Here is a 20296-nt window from a genome sequence, read left to right on the forward strand (position 1 = left end):
TACAGCTTCGCTGTCACAAGGACAGATACAGGAAATCATTCCTCCCCCAAGCCATAACACCTCACCTCCGTCTGTCAGAGTGCACTCACAGCTCTCTACAGCCTCTCCTCTATAGCTTAATAACTACATTACAACCATTTGTTTGCACTGCTGGTAATAACCAATTGCACACTTGTAGCCAGAACAAAACGTGAACATCTCTTCAACTTGTGTTAACCACAGACCTTATTTCAGGCATCAAATAGCCATTCAAAAAACAATTCCGTCAGAATTCTGAGGATTATGAAGGTTATTTTTTTTTAACATGCCTTTTCAACATAACCTTAAAAGATGGAGCGTACACATGAAGAAAAACAAAGTCTTATAAAGGATTTGAAGAAAACCTTTGACTGTCCAGGGCTTACACACTACGGCGGAGCAGTCGCCGCACAGTTACCTGTCACAAATCTTTATCTCTTTGAGTCATTATACACCCTCTCTGCTGCAGGATGCCATATGTTTCCATCATGAGGATGATCTCACTAGTATGTAGCATGTAAACTGACTTGTAGCCTGGGCCTGACTAAAAATCCAAACTCAACTGTGGCTATGAGAGCACCCGTTTGCACTTGACCTTATGGGATGAACCTATAAACTAACTAGCAAGCTCGGACCACTGATTCTCAAAACCTTCTGATTTTATTTTGTTGTAAAAAAAATAACAGAAAATGCTCAGGACAGAGAAATACATAGATACTAGAGTAAAATGTAGTGGCGTAAAAGGGAAAATTGACCAATAAAAACTCAAGTTAAGTACAGATACTCCAAAAAATGTACTTTAACATAGTATTTCTACTTTTTTACATTTAACCACTGTCCACTGCATAGACCAGCCTTGTTTTGTGCAAAGACTCTTTCTAGCATTGAAATACTTCTTTCGACCCCATTAGAAGAACAGGACCCAGGTGTCCAGGCTTCTCAGGTATGTAGTAAGAATAAGGATAAGCATCTTTTAACACTTAGATTTTGTGCCAGAGAAGAAGCCACGGCAGTGTTTACAAAAAAGGAGTGTCTTTATTGTTGTTATGGCTGAAGACACACAGATTCTGGATTTAGTTAAGCACAGAGTGGAATATAAAAAGGTCAAGCGATAGTTGTGATTGTCAGAGCTATCCAGCTGGCATCAAAGTGGCTAGATCAATCCTGCTGGGTGATCATCTTCATCATCTGCAAGGCCATAGGTCCCTGGTCTGAAGGAATCTGTGACAACAGAAAAATATGTTTTACTGATTATGTAACTAATATTACTTTATCTCACGTTGGAAAGGTTTTAGTTCTCAATTAGCTGAGCAGTTACTAAATAATGCAATATGAATCAATTTCAAGGTACATGGTTCATGTACTGTCATTGTACTATGAAAGGTAGTTGTAGTCCCGTAAATTCCCCCTCTAAAGTATTTTGCCATTTTTACATTTTTTTTGGACAATGTTGATTAACCACACTGTTCGCCAAATACTTTTTGCGCTGAAAGTTAAAAAAAAAAAAAAAGTATGACCATAGTACAATCTCTACATCATAACCTTCAAAGGTGCACCGTCATAAACATCGTTGTGAGCTAGCAGGTTAACTTATGTTGGATTTTACCATAACTGTAGCATTATAGCCTTAGTTATACCTCTCTATGTAGCAGTGTTAATTTCGTCAACGACCTTTTTTCCATGAAGAAAACGAGACAATGAGCTAAAAATAGATCTTGATGATATAAACAGACAAAATCTAGGTTTCATTTTTATTGACGAGACGACACAGGACGAAAATGTTAGTGGTGGACTATCAGACTTTGAAAGCCCGTAGGACTCCACTCAGTTCAGACTGTCTCAGGAAAGTTTCTGGGTTGATGGTGTTTGACAGGCAGATAGGAGGCTCAGTTATCTGAGTGTAGCTGTTCTGTAAGTAAACAGTCTGAACTCAGCAGAGTTTTCTCTGACAGAGATGAAAGTCTAGTTTTAATCACCAACTTTGTGAGGACAAGAGTTTAAACCTCCAGACTAACATGTTGCAGAATAAGAAAGAATTCAGGCTTCAATGAAGTTATTTCTCTGCTTCTTAACAGTGAGATGTATAGATTGATAAGGTTCATACTGTCTTCTTATTTAGAATATTTTAAGGTTTTCTTATATTCAGACAGACAAGATGTAAGGAGGTGTGTTTTACCTGCTTGACAAAGAACATCAAAAAGAATGCGAAAAAGAGACAGCGGGGCGATTCACAAGGACACAAAAAGACAAAGCAGAACAGGAAAACCTAAAATCAGCCATCACAGAACACTGCAGAAGAAATAACCACATCATGGACTGGGACAGGAGCAAAATAATCACATCAGAGACCAATAAATTCAAACTGTGGATAAAAAGAGGCCATTGAGATCAGGAAGCGGGCAAGCGGCACCATCAACCGTGACGAGGGGGCGTACACCCTCTCGCATACCTGGGATTCCCACTCCAGAGAACGAACAACGACGCGGGAGGCGGGGTTGGCCTGAAAGACTCTGATTGGTCTGTCAGGCCTACCAGCTGATATATAACACGTCAGCAGCACGTCGGATGACGCTTCTGAGGAAGACTGGAGTCTCAGTCGAAACTGTCAAACAGGTAAAACACACCTCCTTACATCTTGTCTGTGAATATAATAAGTCAGAGTTTACAATGAACCTCGGTACAAATCCTAGTTGTCTCAGATTAGTTATCTGTGGTGTCTATATATGCTCTTAGTTTTTAAGAGCATATATAGAGAGATGTTGAGCTTTTCAAATGATAATCAGTAGGTGTATGCTCATAAATCACCCCTTAAACCTGTCAAAAACTGCTGGAGAAATGGCAGTTTGTAAGTGTGTAGAAATTATTTATACTTGTAGAAAAAAAATTGTCAGGCAGACAAAAATGTCAGACACTCTGGTGATCACAGCAACAGCGAACTATAAAGGGGAAAAAGGCATTATTGTTGATGTTGATGACGACCAGCGTCAACCACTGTTGATAGAAGACTGACAGTTGGTTACATCCAGTACAAGGCTCAGCTGTGGATGCATTTGACACAGGAGTCTCTGTCAGCAGCATGGGCCAGCATTTACCCACAGACGGTAAGGCTCTGTCACCTGAACCCAAAGCAGAGTAGACAACAGCAAGAGCAGAACCTGAATCACAAGATGAAGTCTTTGATTTTACCTCCTTTGAGTATCTTTGCTTTTTGGTAAAAGGTACTTTTTTAATCACTTATAGACCTCCAAGATCCTCTGGAAAATTCATCAAGGAGTTTGCCAAACTGCTGTCAATTATCTGTACTGACTACAACTTTTTAGTCATAACAGGGGATTTCAACATTCATGTAGACAATTGTATGCACAGTATTGCCTAAGAACTCTCTTCTCTACTTGCCTCTCACAACATGAGAAAGGGCTTACGCACACTCAAGGCCACACTCTAGATTTGGTTATCTCTAAGGGTGTTTACATTTCTTCTGTTGATGTTAAGGACTTGTCTCTTTCTGATTATTTCTCTGTGTTGTTTGACTTACAGATCATTCCAATTGTTCAGTTAAACTCTGTGTCTATTACGAAAAGGTACATAAATGAAAATACCACTCAGTAGGGCTGTAGTCTCCTGGTCAACTAGTCGATTATTTGGTCGTTATGCTCTCGTCAGACCAAATTCTCATTAGTCGAATAATCGGCGTGTTACTTTCATAAGGAGAAAAGTGCTACATCAATAGCTTTCCAGGATTAATCCATTATTTCCTGCGGAGGGAGGGACAGGCTAAGTTACCTGTGAAAATGGGGGTGTTTTCAAACGACCCCCGTTGTTGACATAAAGTTGAACTTGCCCATCCTCATGCTCAGTGTCGCGGTGACGCAGACCTCCTATCAGTTTCTGTATACTGACACCATTTCCCTCAGTGGAAACGGAGCTTGTATTTACTTGTATTTCACAGATAAGAAACAATAAATTGTGAAGACAGTAAAGCCTCCACTAAAATAGCATTTTAAGTCGTGTGTGTGATTTATCCTTCAGGGATTTATACTTAGGGATTTATCCAGGCTTCATATGAGCAGAGGAAATCTCCACTAGTTGCTAGGCTAATGTATACCATGTAAAATGCCATAGGCTGGCGCTAATAAAGTTAGCATGTTGTATTTGCGTGGAAAACGTTTAGTATAAGACAGATGTTTTGTCAGTAAATGTTTTGAGTTGTAATGGAGCCAAATTATGTGTCGTTACCTTTGTTACATGTTGCTGTTGTCCCTGGTTTTATATGAGAAGAGGAAAAGATCGCTAGATGCTAGGCTAGTTTATACAATGTAAAATGCCATAGACTTGTGCTATTAACGTTAGCATGTTGTATTGGTGGGGCAAATGTGTCCAGATAAAGACAAGTGTTTGTCTGTCAGTTCTGCGATTTATAGTGAAGCTGATTTGCTTACTGGTGTTGTCTCTGTCTCTATAAAGCCATATTTAATGTGTGTTTTGAATCAATTATATAAATAAAGTTTGATTTGAACTAAACTTTACAGCACTTAACACAGTCCTCCACCGCCAACTAGTGTTTTGGAGGTGTAACTGCAGAGTGACACAGACACCACCACCACCACCACAGAAGTAAAAATAACATGCAAAATTTTTTTATCCCAAGACTAATCAATTAGCTGACAATTATGTGCGACTTTAGTCGACCAAGATTTTCTTTGGTTGACTACAGCCCTACTGTTCAGTTTATGGAGACCATAGCTGTGTCACCAACTGTGAGTGCAGAGACAGTTCATGAGCTCCTGGATAAGTTCAACTGGAAAATCTCAAATGTCATGGATGCTGTTGCTCCTATTAAAACTAAAACTAAGACAACCTTGAGCTGACACACCACGGAGGTGAGCCTGATGGTAAAGGCCTTACAAACAGAATGCAGATTCACTATGACCTCTACAAACAAAGTCTTTGTAATTTCAACCATGAGTTATTCAGAGTTAGACAGCGATACTTTTCGGAAATCATAAGTAAGAACATCAACAATACTCGCACTTTGTTTGCTATGGTGATAAGCCTACTAACCCCCCTAATCTGATAGCTCCAGAACTCCTCTCAACAGATAATGCAATGAATTTGCTTGCTATTTTGGTGAAAAAATACAATCCATACGGTTAAATATCAGCACAAATCAGCAAAAATAATAAAATGATGCAACTCCTAAAACCACCCAGGAATAACTCAACAACCTTGTCAAAATTTAATACAGTTGACCTAAAAATTATAAAAGGAAACCGTTCAGCAGCTTAAACCATCAACTTGCTGCCTTGACACTATACCATCTGACTTCTTTAAAACTATTGCAATGTCTGTCCTAACTGATTTGCAGCAAATAATCAATTGCTCACTTCAGTCAGGCACATTTCCTAAACCCCTTAAAAGTAGCTGCTATTAAGCCACTCTTAAAAAGAGAACGCTAGATGCTTCCATATAAGCAAACTATAAACCTATCTCAAATCATAGCTAAGATTGTTGAGAAAGTGGTTTTTGATCAACTCAGCAATTTCTTGAACTTTAATGGACAAATTTCAATCAGGTTTCCCACCTCATCACAGTACATAATCAGCTCTTAATAGAGTGCTAAATGATATAAGGTTGAACACTGACTCAGGCAAGGTGTCAGTTCTAGTATTATTGGATCTCAATGCCGTGTTTGACACTGTAAATCACAGTATACTGTTGAACAGGTTGGAAACTTGGGCAAGACTCAATGGAACAGTTTTAAAAAGGTTCAGGTCCTACTTGGAGGAACTGAGTTTTTTTGTGACCATTGGAAGTTATGAATCCAGTTGAATGGCTATGACATGTGGGGTTCCTCAAGGGTCAGTTCTTGGACCCCTTTTGTTCAGCCTATATATATATATATATATATATATATATATATATATATATATGCTACCTTTGAGTCAAATTCTGCAGAACTTTAATGTTGACTATCATAGTTATGCAGATGACACACAACTATACCTAGCACTGTCCCCAGATGATTACAGTTCAACAGAGTTGTTGTGTCACTGTTTAGAACAAAATAAATAACTGGATGAGCCAAAACTTTCAGCTAAATTGAAACAAAACTGAGGAAATTGTTTTTGGCAGTAAAGAAAATAGGATTGCTGTTAGTAAAAATACCTCGTGTCACTGTCTTTAAAAGCCAGAGACCAAGTCCGAAACCTTGGTGTGTTGACAGACTCAGATCTGACTTTTAGCAGTCACATCAAATCAATCACCGTAACAAACATATCCAGAGAGAAGGGTTTCATGTCCCAAACAGACCAGGAATAGCTCATCCATGCTTTCATCTCCAGTAGACTGGACTCCCCCAAAAGAGCATTAGACAGCTGCAGCTCATTCAGAATGCTGCAGCTTCGGTTTTGACCAGAACAAAGAGATCTCAGGATATTACTCCAGTTCTGAAGTCTTTACACTGGCTCCCAGTTAGCTATAGATTTGATTTGATTTGATTTTATTTGGATCTCTTTTAGCCATTGGCTAATCTTCCAAGAGTCCACATCAAGATTAAAAACAATTAAACATACAGTAATCATAACACTTAAACATATAATCATATACATATATAGATTCACTCACTCGCGCACACACACACACACACACACACACACACACACACACAGACACACACACACTCAGCCAAAATACATTAGCACAATTTGAGTACCATATATGTCTACATATATACACACATTCATTCAAACAAATGCATGTATGAAATGAAATATTCATGTGAATGAGATATTCATTCGCAGAAATACCACTACTGTGCAAACCTACTTGCAATATAATATTGTGATAATAACAACATTTAAAATACAAATACAAATCCTACAGTCAACAATCCAACTGCCAAACCACTCCTGAGTAATTATTGTAATGAATTCCATAATTTAATGGTTCTGAAAATGAAAGTCCGCCTTCCCATTTCAGTTTTTATTTTTGGTAATACATAATGATTTTTATCTCTTATTCTAACGTTGACTTGATGTTTTTCACGCACTAATAACAACTTGTCCTTGATACTCACTGGCTTGCTAAACTTTTGAATCTTTGAAATTAGTGCAATAGAATGTTGTCTCACATGCTCTACTACTGTGGGCCATCCCATCATAGCATGAAGTTCACTTACTGCTTTTTCAAACCCACATCTTAAGACCATTCTAGCTGCCTTGTCCTCATATCTCTCAGAGCTGCATTACCCCACACTGCACAGCAATAACTAATGTGACTATAGATTAGACTATGACATATTACCTTAAGAGTGTCTTTAGATAAAAACTTTACAATTCGTCCAATCATTCCTGCCATTTTCATCACTCTTTTAGAAAGATCAGTAATATGAGCTGCCCAAGAGAGATTGTTTTGTATTTTGACCCCCAATAACTTTACTTCTGTAGCCTCTTCGATGTGAACACTGCCATATGTTAAGTGCCATGGCTTCAATTTCCTCCTCTTTCGTGTAGTGCATATATAATCATATACTTTGTTTTAATTACATTTAACACTAATTTATTATTTTCCACCCATTTGATAACGGATTTAAAATCATTAGACAAATATTCATACAACCGAGTTTGTGAGCCTGCTGCTGCAGTGATGGTTGTATCATCCGCAAACATATGTGCATTTGAGTTGGCTAACACTAAGGGAAAATCATTCGTGTATATAATAAACAATAATGGCCCTAGGCAACTCCCTTGTGGAATACCACATGTAAGTGTACGTGGGGAAGAAAAGGAGCCATTAACATAGATGGATTCCTTTCTACCATTTAAGTAGGAACTCATCCAATTGATAGCATTCTCACTGAAACCATAATGAGTCAACTTTTTCAGTAGAATAGTGTGATCTATCAAATCGAATGCTGCAGTAAAATCAAGAAGTAATAAGGACACTAGTTTACCTTGATCAAGGGCACTTAGCCACTCATCTGTCATATCTATCAATGCAGTTTCAGTAGAATGATTTTTACGATATGCATGTTGAGCACGGGTTAAAAGGTTATTAGATTCCATATATTTCCAAATGTGGTCACTAACAACTCTTTCTAAAATTTTACTTAAAGAGGAGAATTAGCTAATTGGACGACTGTTGCTTGCAGTGAAAGATATTTTAACATCTTTAGGAATGGGGCAGATTTTTGCATGTTTCCACTCTGTGGGAAACACTCCTTGTTGCAGAGAAAGGTTAAATAGATATTTTACAGGTCTCATAATATATGGTGCGGCATATTTCAACAGTTTATTGTCAATAAGATCATACCCTGGGGATTTATCATCAGGAAGTGAACTCAAAATTTTCTCAATTTCATCTACTGATGTGTCAGGTAACACAAAACTGCAGTTTTTCCCTTTCATAATCTTACTGTCTATTTTGCCCACCAATAACTCGTTTGATACATTACTGATCATATGGGACCTGAGATCATTTATCTTTGATTCAAAATAGTCTGCAAAATGATTTGCAATATCTATTGGTTTTGTGCTGATCTTCCCATCAACCTCAACACTCACAGGACTAACACTATTTGACCTACCAAGTAAACCATTCACTGTGTGCCATATCTGTTTTGAATTGTTTCTACATTCCTCGAAAGCTGTATTGTAATATAGGGTCTTTTTCTGACGATTGAGTTTTACAACAAAATTTCTGCATTTTCTATATATCATAATATCTGAATCCAATCCTGATCTAGATGCTATAATTTTTGCCTCATCCCTCTGGGATATTGCTTCTCTCAGTTGTTGGTCAATCCAGGGGGATGGTTTGGCCTTAATTGTGTATTTCCTTATAGGAGCATGAAGCTCAATCACATTTGTAAACAATTTCGTAAAACAATCAACAGCACAATCCAAGTCATCTTCAAGATACACAAGGTCCCAAGGAACAGCAGCCAAATCTCCCTGATAGTCTTCTAGGACAAATTTTTTAAAGCTCCGTTTAACAATCACTCTAGGAGGTCTTTTTGGTACTTTGGTGTATTTAGTAATGTACACAATATTATGATCTGTCCAGGACACCAGGGCAGACTTGGCATTCGAGCACTTATTTGGAACATTGCTGAATATCAGATCAATAATGCTTTCAGTTTTATGCCCAAATTTGTTTCTTGAGGACCTCGTGACATCCTGTACCATTTGATATAAATTACGACTCTCTATATATTGAGTAAACTTAGTCTTGTTACCATCAGAATGTTTACTTTTCCAGTCAATGTTGTAGTCCCCAAGCATAAATAATTCTTTTCTATCGTCCAGAGCAAGGTCAATACTTTCACATATCTTATCCAGGTATAAAGCATCTGATTTTGGGGGTCTGTAAATACATCCAATTAACGTTGGTTGTTGGAAAGGAAGGTGAATTTGAATCCACAGGATCTCCAGTCCATTCACACATAGATCATCTCGCACTTTAAGCAGCAGGTGCTCTTGAATATATATGGCGACACCTCCTCCCCTTCTGTTCCTGTCCTTCCTTATGATATTGTATCCTCTCAATTCAATTTGTCCATTTGTTATAGTTTGGTCAAGATGAGTCTTAGTGATAGCAAGCACATGCAGATTGTTCCTCTGGACAACATTCAATACCTCATCCACCTTATTTGCCAAACTCTTTACATTCACATGAGCGATATGTAACCCTTTCTTTGGCAAGTGTAAATTAATAGAGTCAGAAAGCATCATTTAAACATTAAAATAAAAAATAAAATACATACATGTACACATAGACATACATATGCATACAAACACACACACACACACACACACACATAAAACATACACAACATTCAAACTTTAAAACAGCCATGGGGTGATCTCTGAATCTCTGTACAACGGTCCATCTATATATAATCTGTCCACAATTAAGGAGACTTTGTGGTTTCTGATCCTGTGTTCTCTCAGGATGGGAGTTAGTTTCCGCCTTCTGTCATTAATCTCCGCAGGAAAATGATCATTTATCCAAAAGTTTGTGCCCTTAAGATCCTTGCCTCGAGACCTCACTAACTCCTTCTGTTTAAAATGTTCGAACCGAGCGATAATGGGGTGAGCTTTATCCTTCCCCTTCTTTCCCAGCCTATGGACCCTCGAGAAGGAAATTTCATGTACTGATTCCTGGGATAACTTTAATTGGTGGCACATAAATTCCCGTATGGATTGTTCAGCGTCATCATTCTCTCTCTCAGGAATCCCGGAAAAAATCAAATTGTCCCGCATTGATCTAGTTTGCACATCAAGCACCGTTTCCCTCAAGTGTTTGTTTTCTTTTGTGACAGTCTCCAGAGTCTTCTGAATCACAAACACAGTACCTTTCAAAGAGTCATTCTCCTTCCGCAGATCGTCAATTTGAGCTTGGCTGAATTCCAAACTTTGTCTCAGGTCGCAGAGATCTTTTTGCAGCTCAACCAGTATATCCAACTTGCCGAGTCGCTCATTTATTGATTGCATTAAAGATATCTCCACTTCCATTGTTTGTTCCTCTGCGCTTTCCGAAGAAGCCGACCTGTTGCGGGATTTTTTGTGTCGGGGCGCTCCGTGACCTGGCATTTTCTTCGCGGCTCTGTATTGTTTATCAGTGAAACTTTCCAGAGCCCCGATTGACTCTGATGAATCCGATGAATCCAGATTAACATATATCCGGTCGGAAATTTTAATTTGCTGGCCGAGACAAAAGTTATTAATAAATATAGGGAGCAATATCCAAAACAAAGCCAAGTCCACAGCCCGGAAACCGGAAGTTGTGATGACATCTATAGAATCGACTTCAAAGTTCTGTTCCTGGTCTACAAATCACTTTATGGTTTAGCTCCAGAATACTTTTAGGAAATGTTAATGGAATATAAACCCAGTAGGGCTCTGAGATCTACAGACTCAGGTCAGATAGTGGAGCCCAGAGCTCAAACCAAACACAGTGAAGCAACATTTTGCTGTTATGCTGCACACAAATGGAATAAGCTACCAATAGAACTGCAGTCTGCCTCAAATGTGAGTGTTTTTAAATCAAGGTTAAGAACTCTACTCTTCTCTCATGCTTATGATTGAGCTCTTTTAAAGCACTTTTAAATTTTTATCTTTCATTTGCAACATTTCATTTGTATACTCTTTTAATCATTTTAAAGTTAATTATTGTTTTATGCTGTATTTTAGTAAGCTGTCTTTTTATTTTTCTGCACTTTTTTAATGCTTTTAATGTTGCATTGTTTATCATGTACAGCACATTGAGTTGGCTTGTGTATGAAATGCACTATATAAATAAGTTGCCTTGCCTTGCCTAAAAGTTGACTAAAATGTCATGATTTTTTGTTGACTAAAATGTTTTGAATTTTTGTCGACTAAAATTATGAAGGATAAAAATGATTAAAATGTGACTAAAACTAATAAGCATTTTCATCTAAGACTACGACTAAATCTGAAGTAGCTGTCAAAATGAACACAGCTTTGTAGATGTGTCTGTTTGTCTGTCAGTTCTGAGGGTCTTCTTCCTGCCCTTCTTCCTGTTTGTTTGTCTTTCTAGTTAGTTAACTTAGTCAGATGTCATGATAGTAACTTCTTTCCACTCCATTTTCAACCGCTTCTCCGAGGCCGGGTCGCAGAGGTAGCAGGCTTAGCAAAGCACTCCAGACGCCCCTTCTCCCCAGCAACACTTCCCAGCTCCTCCTGGGGGATCCCTGTGGCATTCAAATTCACTCGAATGAATTGCATGTCATTTCAGATTCATTTAACCTTGAGTGTAGATGCACTAAACTTATAAGACTGCTGAACTTTTACAGTCTGTAGGTGACATGTGGTCTACGGTTGTGAGGTTGGTTGTATGTACTGCCAAATTCATGGTAACGACATTGGAGACAGCTTATGGTGATGAAATGAACATTCAGTTCATGAGCAACAGCTCTGGTGGATATCCCTGCAGTCAGCATGCCAATGGTATGCTTCCTGAAAACTTGGGACATCAGTGACATTGTGTTGTGTTAAAACAAATATCGCAAAAATTTTAAAGGAATTGGTGATGAACCAATCACGGTTAGTCTGGGCAGACAGTCTCAAAACGTATAAGAGGGGCCTCCGCAATGCCAGAGCAAACTATTACTCAGCATTAATAGAAGAAAATAAGAACAACCCCAGGTTTCTTTTCAGCACTGTAGCCAGGCTGACTGAGAGTCACAGCTCTATTAAACCTTGTATTCCTTTAGCCCTTAGCACAGAGCCACATGCGGCTCGTCAAGCTTTAATTGGTGGCTCGCATGTTAGCTTATATAACAATATGGTAACACAGCCAATACATTTGTTAAAATGTGCTACATGAATTTACAATGAACACTACACTACAAACAAGCAAACATCCGCTTTATATTTCTCCTTTCACCTCAATTAATGATTAATAATTAAAAGGGGGTTAACGCAAAACGTTACGGCATTTTGACAACATCGGCTCACTTGACCGTAGTGCAGGTGGCTTGCAGGTTACGATAGCTCCGCCAACCAGCATGACATGCACAGGGCAAAAAAATGAATCGATTTCTAATTAAAAAAAAAAGGACAAAAACGAGACGGACAGACACACAGCGTTGTAAGGAATACTGAAGATAAAGAGTCGGAGGAAGCAGCAAACGAAAATCAACATGAAGATGCCGGAGAGTCGGGAGAGGGGACGAGCAGGGAAACGCAGAGTAAAAAATGAAAGGTACGAGGCATACAAGATGAACCACAGGAAATTTCAAGAGAAGTGGACAGATGAATTCCTATTTGTTCTTCATGGCATGAATCCTCTGTGCTTAATATGCAAACAAACCCGTACCGGTTTCAAACGAAGCAACTTGGAGCGCCATTTCAAAACAATGCATCCACACTTCAATGAAAGTTACCCGCCTGGCAGTGAACTCAGAAAGAAAAAAATAGCACAGCTCACTGCTTCACTTTGTGGGCAGCAAAATCGTATCCACCGGACAACATCTACTGCAGAGCGTTTAACAGAGGCATCTTTTGAGATAGCGTGGATTTTGGTGCGGGCAAAAAAAAAAACATTCTCAGACTCGGAAATAGTAAAAGACTGCTTTTTGGCTTCAGCAGAAATATTGTTCACAGATTTTGACAACAAGGACATGATTCTCAAACAAATAAAAGGATTACAGTTGTCCGATTCAACAATAATGAGAAGGATGGAAGACATCGGAAAGGACATATGTGACCAGTTGTAGGCTGACCTGCACGTGGTGCCTTGTTTCAGCATCGCGGGGGATGAAAGCACAGATGTCACCGATGTTGCTCAGCTGGGCGTTTGGGTGAGGTTCCCAAAAGACAACTCTTTTGAGAGGAAATGTTGTGCTTACTACCACTCCATGGCCAAACAAGAGGTGAGGATATTCTGAATGCACTTCAGAACAGGTGTAGGCCACTTCTGGAGTTTGGTTTCTGAAGCAGACTTTCCCACTTTGAAACCACTTGTGCAGAAAGTGTTGTCTTTCTTTGTGAGCACCTACACCTGTGAGTCAACATTTTCAACCATGTACACTATCAAGAATGCCTCACTGTGATTGCAACAACAAACTACAAATGCCAGCTCCCGCTCATCCCAGTATTAAGGTAATTATGGTCTAAAATTAAAAATGTATTGGCTGTGTTGTTTCTTTATTTGTGGGATGTCCAATTTATATGTAGAAATGTTCATCTGTGTAGGTGACTTGGTATATTGTCGTGAAAGTGGCTCTCCCCTTGACTTTGCTCTGCCAATGTGGCTCTTGTGAAAAAAATAGTGAGGATCACTGCCTTAGCAGTAATGATTTTATGAGCTTTTTTAATGACAAAATTCTAACTATTAGAGGAAAAATTCTTGACCTCTTGTCCTCAGATAGTACCTATCTGCCCTCAAACACAGCTGTAAGACCTAATATATATTTGGATTGCTTCTCTCCAATTACCCTTCCACAACTGACCTCAATGATTTCTTCATCTACATCATTGTGTCTTAGACCCCATCCCAACTAGACTACGAAGTTTTACCTTTAGTGAACACTTCTATGTTAACAATGATCAATATATCTTTATTAACAGGCTATATACAACAGTTCTTAAAGCTAGCTGTAATTAAACCTTTTCTGAAAAAGCCCACCCTAGATCCAGAGGTGTTAGCCAAGTGTAGAGCCATATCTTATCTTCCCTTTCTTTCAAAGATCCTTGAGAAAGTAGTCGCAGACCAGCTGTGTGATTTTCTCCATGATAATAATTTATTTGAGGAATTTCAGTCAGGATTTAGAGTGCATCATAGCACTGAGACAGCACTAGTTAAAATTACAAATGATCTTCTGATTGCTTCAGACAAAGGACTCGTCTCTATACTTGTTTTATTAGATCTTAGTGCGGCGTTTGACACAATTGACCATCAAATTCTGCTACAGAGACTGGAACACTGTTGTCCTCTACCTGTTGTGCCTCTCTCTCTCTCCTCCTCCATTCTTCAGTTTCACGAAGCTCTTCGTCAGTGTATTCTGGCTCAAATAAATAAGTGCGGCCATAAAACTCTGCAAAATCAAATTCCTCCTCCACAAAGTCGAAGTTTTGCTAAAAGTCAGCCATTATTCTATAAATCTTTCATAAAATAAATGAATGAACCTTTCAGGCTACTGTCCGGTTCTGCCTTGCAGCTGCTGCGGCTTATTCTCGCGAGATTTCAGGCACGGTATGAGATCGCTGCTTGTTCTCGCGATATTTCGGCTGCACTTTGGGAAGCAGAGGTAAACGGTAAACACAACGTAAGGTAAGACAACAACTCTGAAGACCACCTAAATGTGGAATGTTAGTATATAGGCTTTCCACATCGAGAGTCGATGGCCGCACTTATTTATTTGAGCCAGAATACACTGACGAAGAGCTTTGTGAAATTGAAGAATGGAGGAGAGAGAGAGAGAGAGAGGCACAACAGATAACGTTAGAGGACGACAGAGGAGGAATGGCTGCTGGAAGGATTTAGCTCTGGAGATTGGTGTTGTAACGTTACCTGTGAATGCTGTACCCCAATGCCCACAGAAGAGGAATACCTCAGTTGCAAGGAATGGGACCGGTTGCAGCCTTAGCTAAATGGTAAACAACAAACATGGCACCATACCGGTAAGGTAAGACAACACGTTTACATGTCGTTTTCTATATGTTCTCTGACATTTATCCTAACGATATGAGGCGGTCTTTGTGGAGAAAAAGCTTGTTTAGTGAACTAACTTTGCACTTGAAAGGATGCCCGTTCAATTAAGTTTTAACAGGTCTGACGCTACGGCTGTATCTAGGCTAACGGCTAACATGCTAACTATTATTTATATGTCACTAGTGACTTGAAACAAATTTAGGACGATAGGAGACAAGTTGAAATAAACCGAAATTTCCCTTTAATTGGCCTAAAAGATTCTGCACTAAGCTGGTTTAAATCTTATTTATCTGATCGTTTTCAGTTTGTTCATGTTGAATCATCTCTAAATACTAAAGTTTGTTTCGGACTTCCACAAGGTTCTGTGCTCGGACCAATCCTATTCACTCTATACATGCTTCCCTTAGGTAACATCATAAGAAATCACTCTGTAAATTTCCATTGCTATGTGGATGATACACAATTGTATTTATCGATGAAGTCAAAAGAAACTTATTAATTAACTTAACTTCAAAATTGCCTTAAAGACATAAAAACCTGGATGAGCTCCAATTTCCTGATGTTAAATTCAGACAAAACTGAAGTTATTGTTCTTGGCCCCAAACACCTCAGAGATTCTTTATCTGATGACATAGTTTCTCTGGATGGCATTGCTCTGGCCTCTAGCACTCCCGTAAGTAACCTCGGCAGGGGCGGAAATCCCGGGGGGGACAGGGGGGACATGACTCCCCCTTCAGTAAAGCTGTACCCCCCTAGAATCATTTGAGACACAATTAATAATTTTTGAACAATGCAGTAGTATTTATTAAAAGCACAATGTAAGCAGTGCTCATTATAATCGCGCAATAATGTGCTATTTAAATCTTAAAAGATTTAGTCCCCCCCCTCCCATTCCTAGTAGTGGTATATCCCACACTCTTTCCAACGGGCGGGGCTGCTTGGCAGCAGTAGCCGTGTGGCTGGAACCGCTGTCCACATCGCGCATGGCAGGGTAAGATGTTCACTCACACAGATACAGTTTAACTTACACAAGTTACAACACATCCCATTTACTGTTACAACCAGGCCCAGGCTGATAATATCAACTGTCTGCAACATTTCTCCTGCATTGTTCAAAAGCCTACTCAATTACGAGTGCTGCTAAGCTAAAAGCTAATGATTAAGCTCTGAGTTTAGTGATAGTCATAGAGGACAGGAGAGAAAGAAGAGGGAGAGGACAGGACAAGAGCAGTTAGTGGCGGAGCAATGGGTACCTGTCTGCACGCTCTCCACCTGTCAATGAGACAAACATGAAAGACGTGCAGACGAGGAGCAGTCATTACGCGCATTACGCACTGTTGTGACGGAGCGTAGCTAATGGGTACCTGTCTGTAGGCTCTCCTCCTGTCAGTGAGACAAACATGAAAGACATGCAGACGAGGAGCAGTCATTACGCGCGACTATTACGCATGGTTGTGAGGTGCGCAGCGGCAGATCTCACAGCACACTGTTTATAAACCAGTTTACCAGTTTAATTGCAGGAAATGTTTAGTTTTAGTTTTAGTTTACTTAGTATAGACATTCACTCTGCCTGTTGGAGAGATAGAGAGAAGATTAAAGCGTCAAATTGCGGTAAAAGATGCTGTATAAAAGACAGGCTACAACTTTTTTTTCCTTGTCCTCCCCTGGAATTATTCTCTAAAATTTTAACAACTATGAAATGGGATTTTCGCCCCTGAACCTCGGAGTAATATTTGATCAAGATCTGTCTTTTAACTCCCATTTAAAACATTCGTTTCGTGTTTTCATCTGCGTAATATTGCGAAGATTAGGCCCATCCTAACCCGAAAAGATGCAGAAAATTGGTCCACGCTTTTGTTACCTCTGGGCTGGATTACTGTAATTCCTATTATCAGGTAGCTCTAATAAGTCTTTAAACACTCTCCAGGTAATTCAGAATGCAGCAGCACGTGCACTGACAGGAACTAAGAGGCGAGAACACATTAGGCCCATTTCCACCGCAGGAACTTCGGGGTAATTTTACGGGGCCGGGGCCGTTGGTACGTGTCTCCACCGCAGGAACCACCCCCACCAAGGACAGAGTTCCGGAACTTTTACGGGGGCTAAACAAGTCCCTGCCTCGGGGTAGGTACTCAGAACGGCCCCGAAAGACTCCTGGCTGGGGCTTGGGGATTACTTGGTGCTGATTGGATATACTCAAGGAGGGATGTGACGTGAACAGAAAGCTACAAAATAGCCGGCATTTTTAAAACTCAGCAGACGAGGGTTAGCTCGTTCATATAGCTTCCGCCGCCATGTAAAAAAAAACCTCACTAAATGGCCCGTGAAAAAAAATATTTTTTCCAGCGGATATCTTAGTTACAACATGATTGAGCTAGCAAAGCAGTTTTGTGTTGCTATGTGTGGTATTTATTCAGTTATGGGAAATCACGATGTCTAGAAAGCATCAGTAGTGGCTGCAGCTGACAGGGACAGCTCACAACAGCATCTGTTAAAAGCCTCCCGTTGTCGGATACGACATGAAACTACTCCAGTTAGCTCAATCATGTTGTAACTAAGACATCTGCTGGAAAAAATATTTTTTTCACGGGCCATTTACTGAGTTATTACAGACACCGCTATCGGCTAACAGCTAACAACGTGTAAACCTGTAAAATCCAGAATTGAATTTAAAATCCTACTGTTAACTTATAAAGCTCTAAATGGTCAGACTCTGTCATATCTTAGAGAGCTCACAGTGCCAGTATATTATCCCACCAGGTCTAAAATTGAAAATGTATTGGCTGTGTTGTTTCTTTAACAAGAAAATAATAATAATAGGTTGTGCCTGTGTTCCACAGCAGGCACCCCTAACAAGGTGCCTCATTGTGATGTAGTACCTAATAGGATAAAGCTTCCTGTGTGACATACTAAGGCTGTTTTATCTATGATTGGTATCTTACCATGTGACCAGCTTTGAGGATCCAGTAGAATGCAAAGTTCTTATAAGTCTTGTAAAAAGCTCCAGTAATGCCCGGGTAGGAGGGGTTATCCAGTGGGGTCCACCTCAGCTTGTTAAACCCAGGCAGCCCCTCCCACTTCAGCCTCTTCACCCACAGCTCCTGACCTGAGACAGCATGTACAAATCATGTGACAGGAATTAGACATCCATGTGGCACAGCTCTCTGCAGAGGAACTAGATATGTGGATGGGTTTACAGCACAGACAACACTGCTGCTAGTGCTGAACGGAAGGCAATACACTGAGTAGGTTACCCATGGTGTCCACTATGAGATCCAACTGTCCATTGTAGATGGTGACGTTGACTCCAGCCGTCAGCAGCTGGTCCACTACATCCACCACAGGCCTCATAAAGTCTCCTACCATGTTGCTGAACACACCCTCTGCCTGGCCTAGACAGCACACACAGGAGAGGGACAACCATTGTAGAGGACAAAATACTGCTTCAAGAATGAGAGTCCACTGTTTAGATACAGTACCTCCCCAGGTAACATTCTGGGGGATGATGCCAAGTTTCTTCCTGATTGGTCCATTCATCAGCTCGCTCAGTGACAGGCTGTGTAGGGGTTGAACATGGCGACGTGTCTGCAGAGCTGGTGGAAAAGAACATGGTAAAAGCTCAAATGAAATGAAAATAAAGTAGTACATTATGGGTCATATAATGAACCATTGGATGTGAACAGTTAGCACAGCGTCTTACAGATGAAGTCTTCTCCTGCTGCAGATCTGCGTTTCTCATCCGGCTCCTGGGTCAGGATGTTGTAAAAGTTCACTCCGTTGGTGTTCTGACATGAAAACCAAAACACATGCTATGTGGCAAGGAAACACTTTATATGCAATACTAAGAAAATTACTTCCAGAGCAATCTGTCAGTAACAAAATGTCATGATATTTAGTTGAAATTCCATGGTAACAATTTTTTGCATGCTCACTCAACTCAACTTTATTTATAGAGCACTTTAAAAATAACAACAGCCATACAAGTGCTGTACATAAACATAAAAACTTATACATAAAAAATTAAAAACAATAAAAACACAAAAATAATAAAATAAAATAAAGCAAAACAATAAAAACACTAAAACCAGAGCAGAGTCTCATGCTGAGTTGAAAGCCAAGGAATAATGGTTCCACAAGAGCCATTGAGACCAAACACCGTCACTTTTAATAATGTTTGTGTTCTCTTTTGGCCTCTTTAACAGTATTTTGGTAACGGTGCCAACAGTCCTTTAGGATTTAGAAAGAAACCTGCAGTTTGTTCTTCTTCCACCTGCATTCAGCTTTGTGGCACTCCTGTCTGGCTGCACGGGTTCTGTCATTGAACCAGGGCTGAGGTTTAGCTTTAGGCTGCACAGTTTTCAATGGAGCCACAGAGTCCAGTATTTTTTCGGCAGGAGGAGTGAAACCAGGAACTGAGCTCCTCCGTGTTAACAGATGTTGAGTCAGAGGGGACACAGAGCTTGTCGAAGGCAGTAGGCCTGGGATGATCAGTGATCAAATCGTATATTGGCGATTGGAGGGTTGCCAGGCGATTTGCTGGATATCAAGGCGATTTTGAATTTTTAAAAAAAAAAAATGGCACTACCGTGCATTAAGAGCTGTTTTTTGGGGAAATACATGACTGTCAGAGAAGCCCCGTTTACAAACAGACCTACAATCCATCTCATCTCCTCTCCTCTCTCTCTTCTCAGCGGCGGGTGCCCTGTCAGCCCTGCGCTGACAGTGACAGGGCACATCTCTTTGATCCGAAGACACAGCTCGTTTGCTCATACTTCTGGGTCATTCAATAGAGTAACTGCAATTAAATATTGTTTTAATGTGTAACTATTGAAATGTTCACAAGGGCTTTCATAAATTCCTACAATGTTGCGGCACTGCCGCCTTTGCAGGTTAAAAGTTAATGACAGCGACTTGAAGTGAGGAGGAGCAACACGTCTCCGGCTTGTCAGTGCAGTGGTGTCGGCATCTGGGATAAACCCAAAAAACTCCCAAATTGGAGATGTGGCGTTTTTCTTTGCCACCAGTGCCACACTGTGGTCAAGCCTGCCGTGGTTCGCTTTTGCTTGGTCAAATCAGCCGCACGTTTTTTTCTAGTGCGCGA

General features: G+C 40.0%; 1 protein-coding gene across 5 annotated transcripts in view; it reads right to left on the minus strand.

Moving 5' to 3' along the window:
- Positions 1 to 1033: 1033 nt before the first annotated feature.
- scpep1 (serine carboxypeptidase 1) overlaps positions 1034 to 20296 on the minus strand; it is a 53938-nt gene continuing 34675 nt past the window's right edge. For 2 of the 5 annotated variants that reach the window (XM_033644988.2, XM_078161390.1), the window contains exons 9-13: positions 18896 to 18980; positions 18675 to 18788; positions 18450 to 18587; positions 18138 to 18301; positions 1034 to 1239 (exon numbers count right to left, since the gene is read on the minus strand). In XM_033644988.2, coding sequence (XP_033500879.1) covers positions 1177 to 1239; positions 18138 to 18301; positions 18450 to 18587; positions 18675 to 18788; positions 18896 to 18980 — 564 coding nt within the window. In that variant the 3' untranslated portion in view covers positions 1034 to 1176. Of the gene's footprint in view, positions 1240 to 8827; positions 11732 to 14265; positions 15131 to 18137; positions 18302 to 18449; positions 18588 to 18674; positions 18789 to 18895; positions 18981 to 20296 lie in introns of those variants that run through there. The other 3 variants (XM_078161388.1, XM_078161387.1, XM_078161389.1) reach the window with 2 other exon arrangements.

Source organism: Epinephelus lanceolatus, chromosome 18 (assembly GCF_041903045.1).
Source record: "Epinephelus lanceolatus isolate andai-2023 chromosome 18, ASM4190304v1, whole genome shotgun sequence".
Taxonomy (NCBI): Eukaryota; Metazoa; Chordata; class Actinopteri; order Perciformes; family Serranidae; genus Epinephelus; species Epinephelus lanceolatus.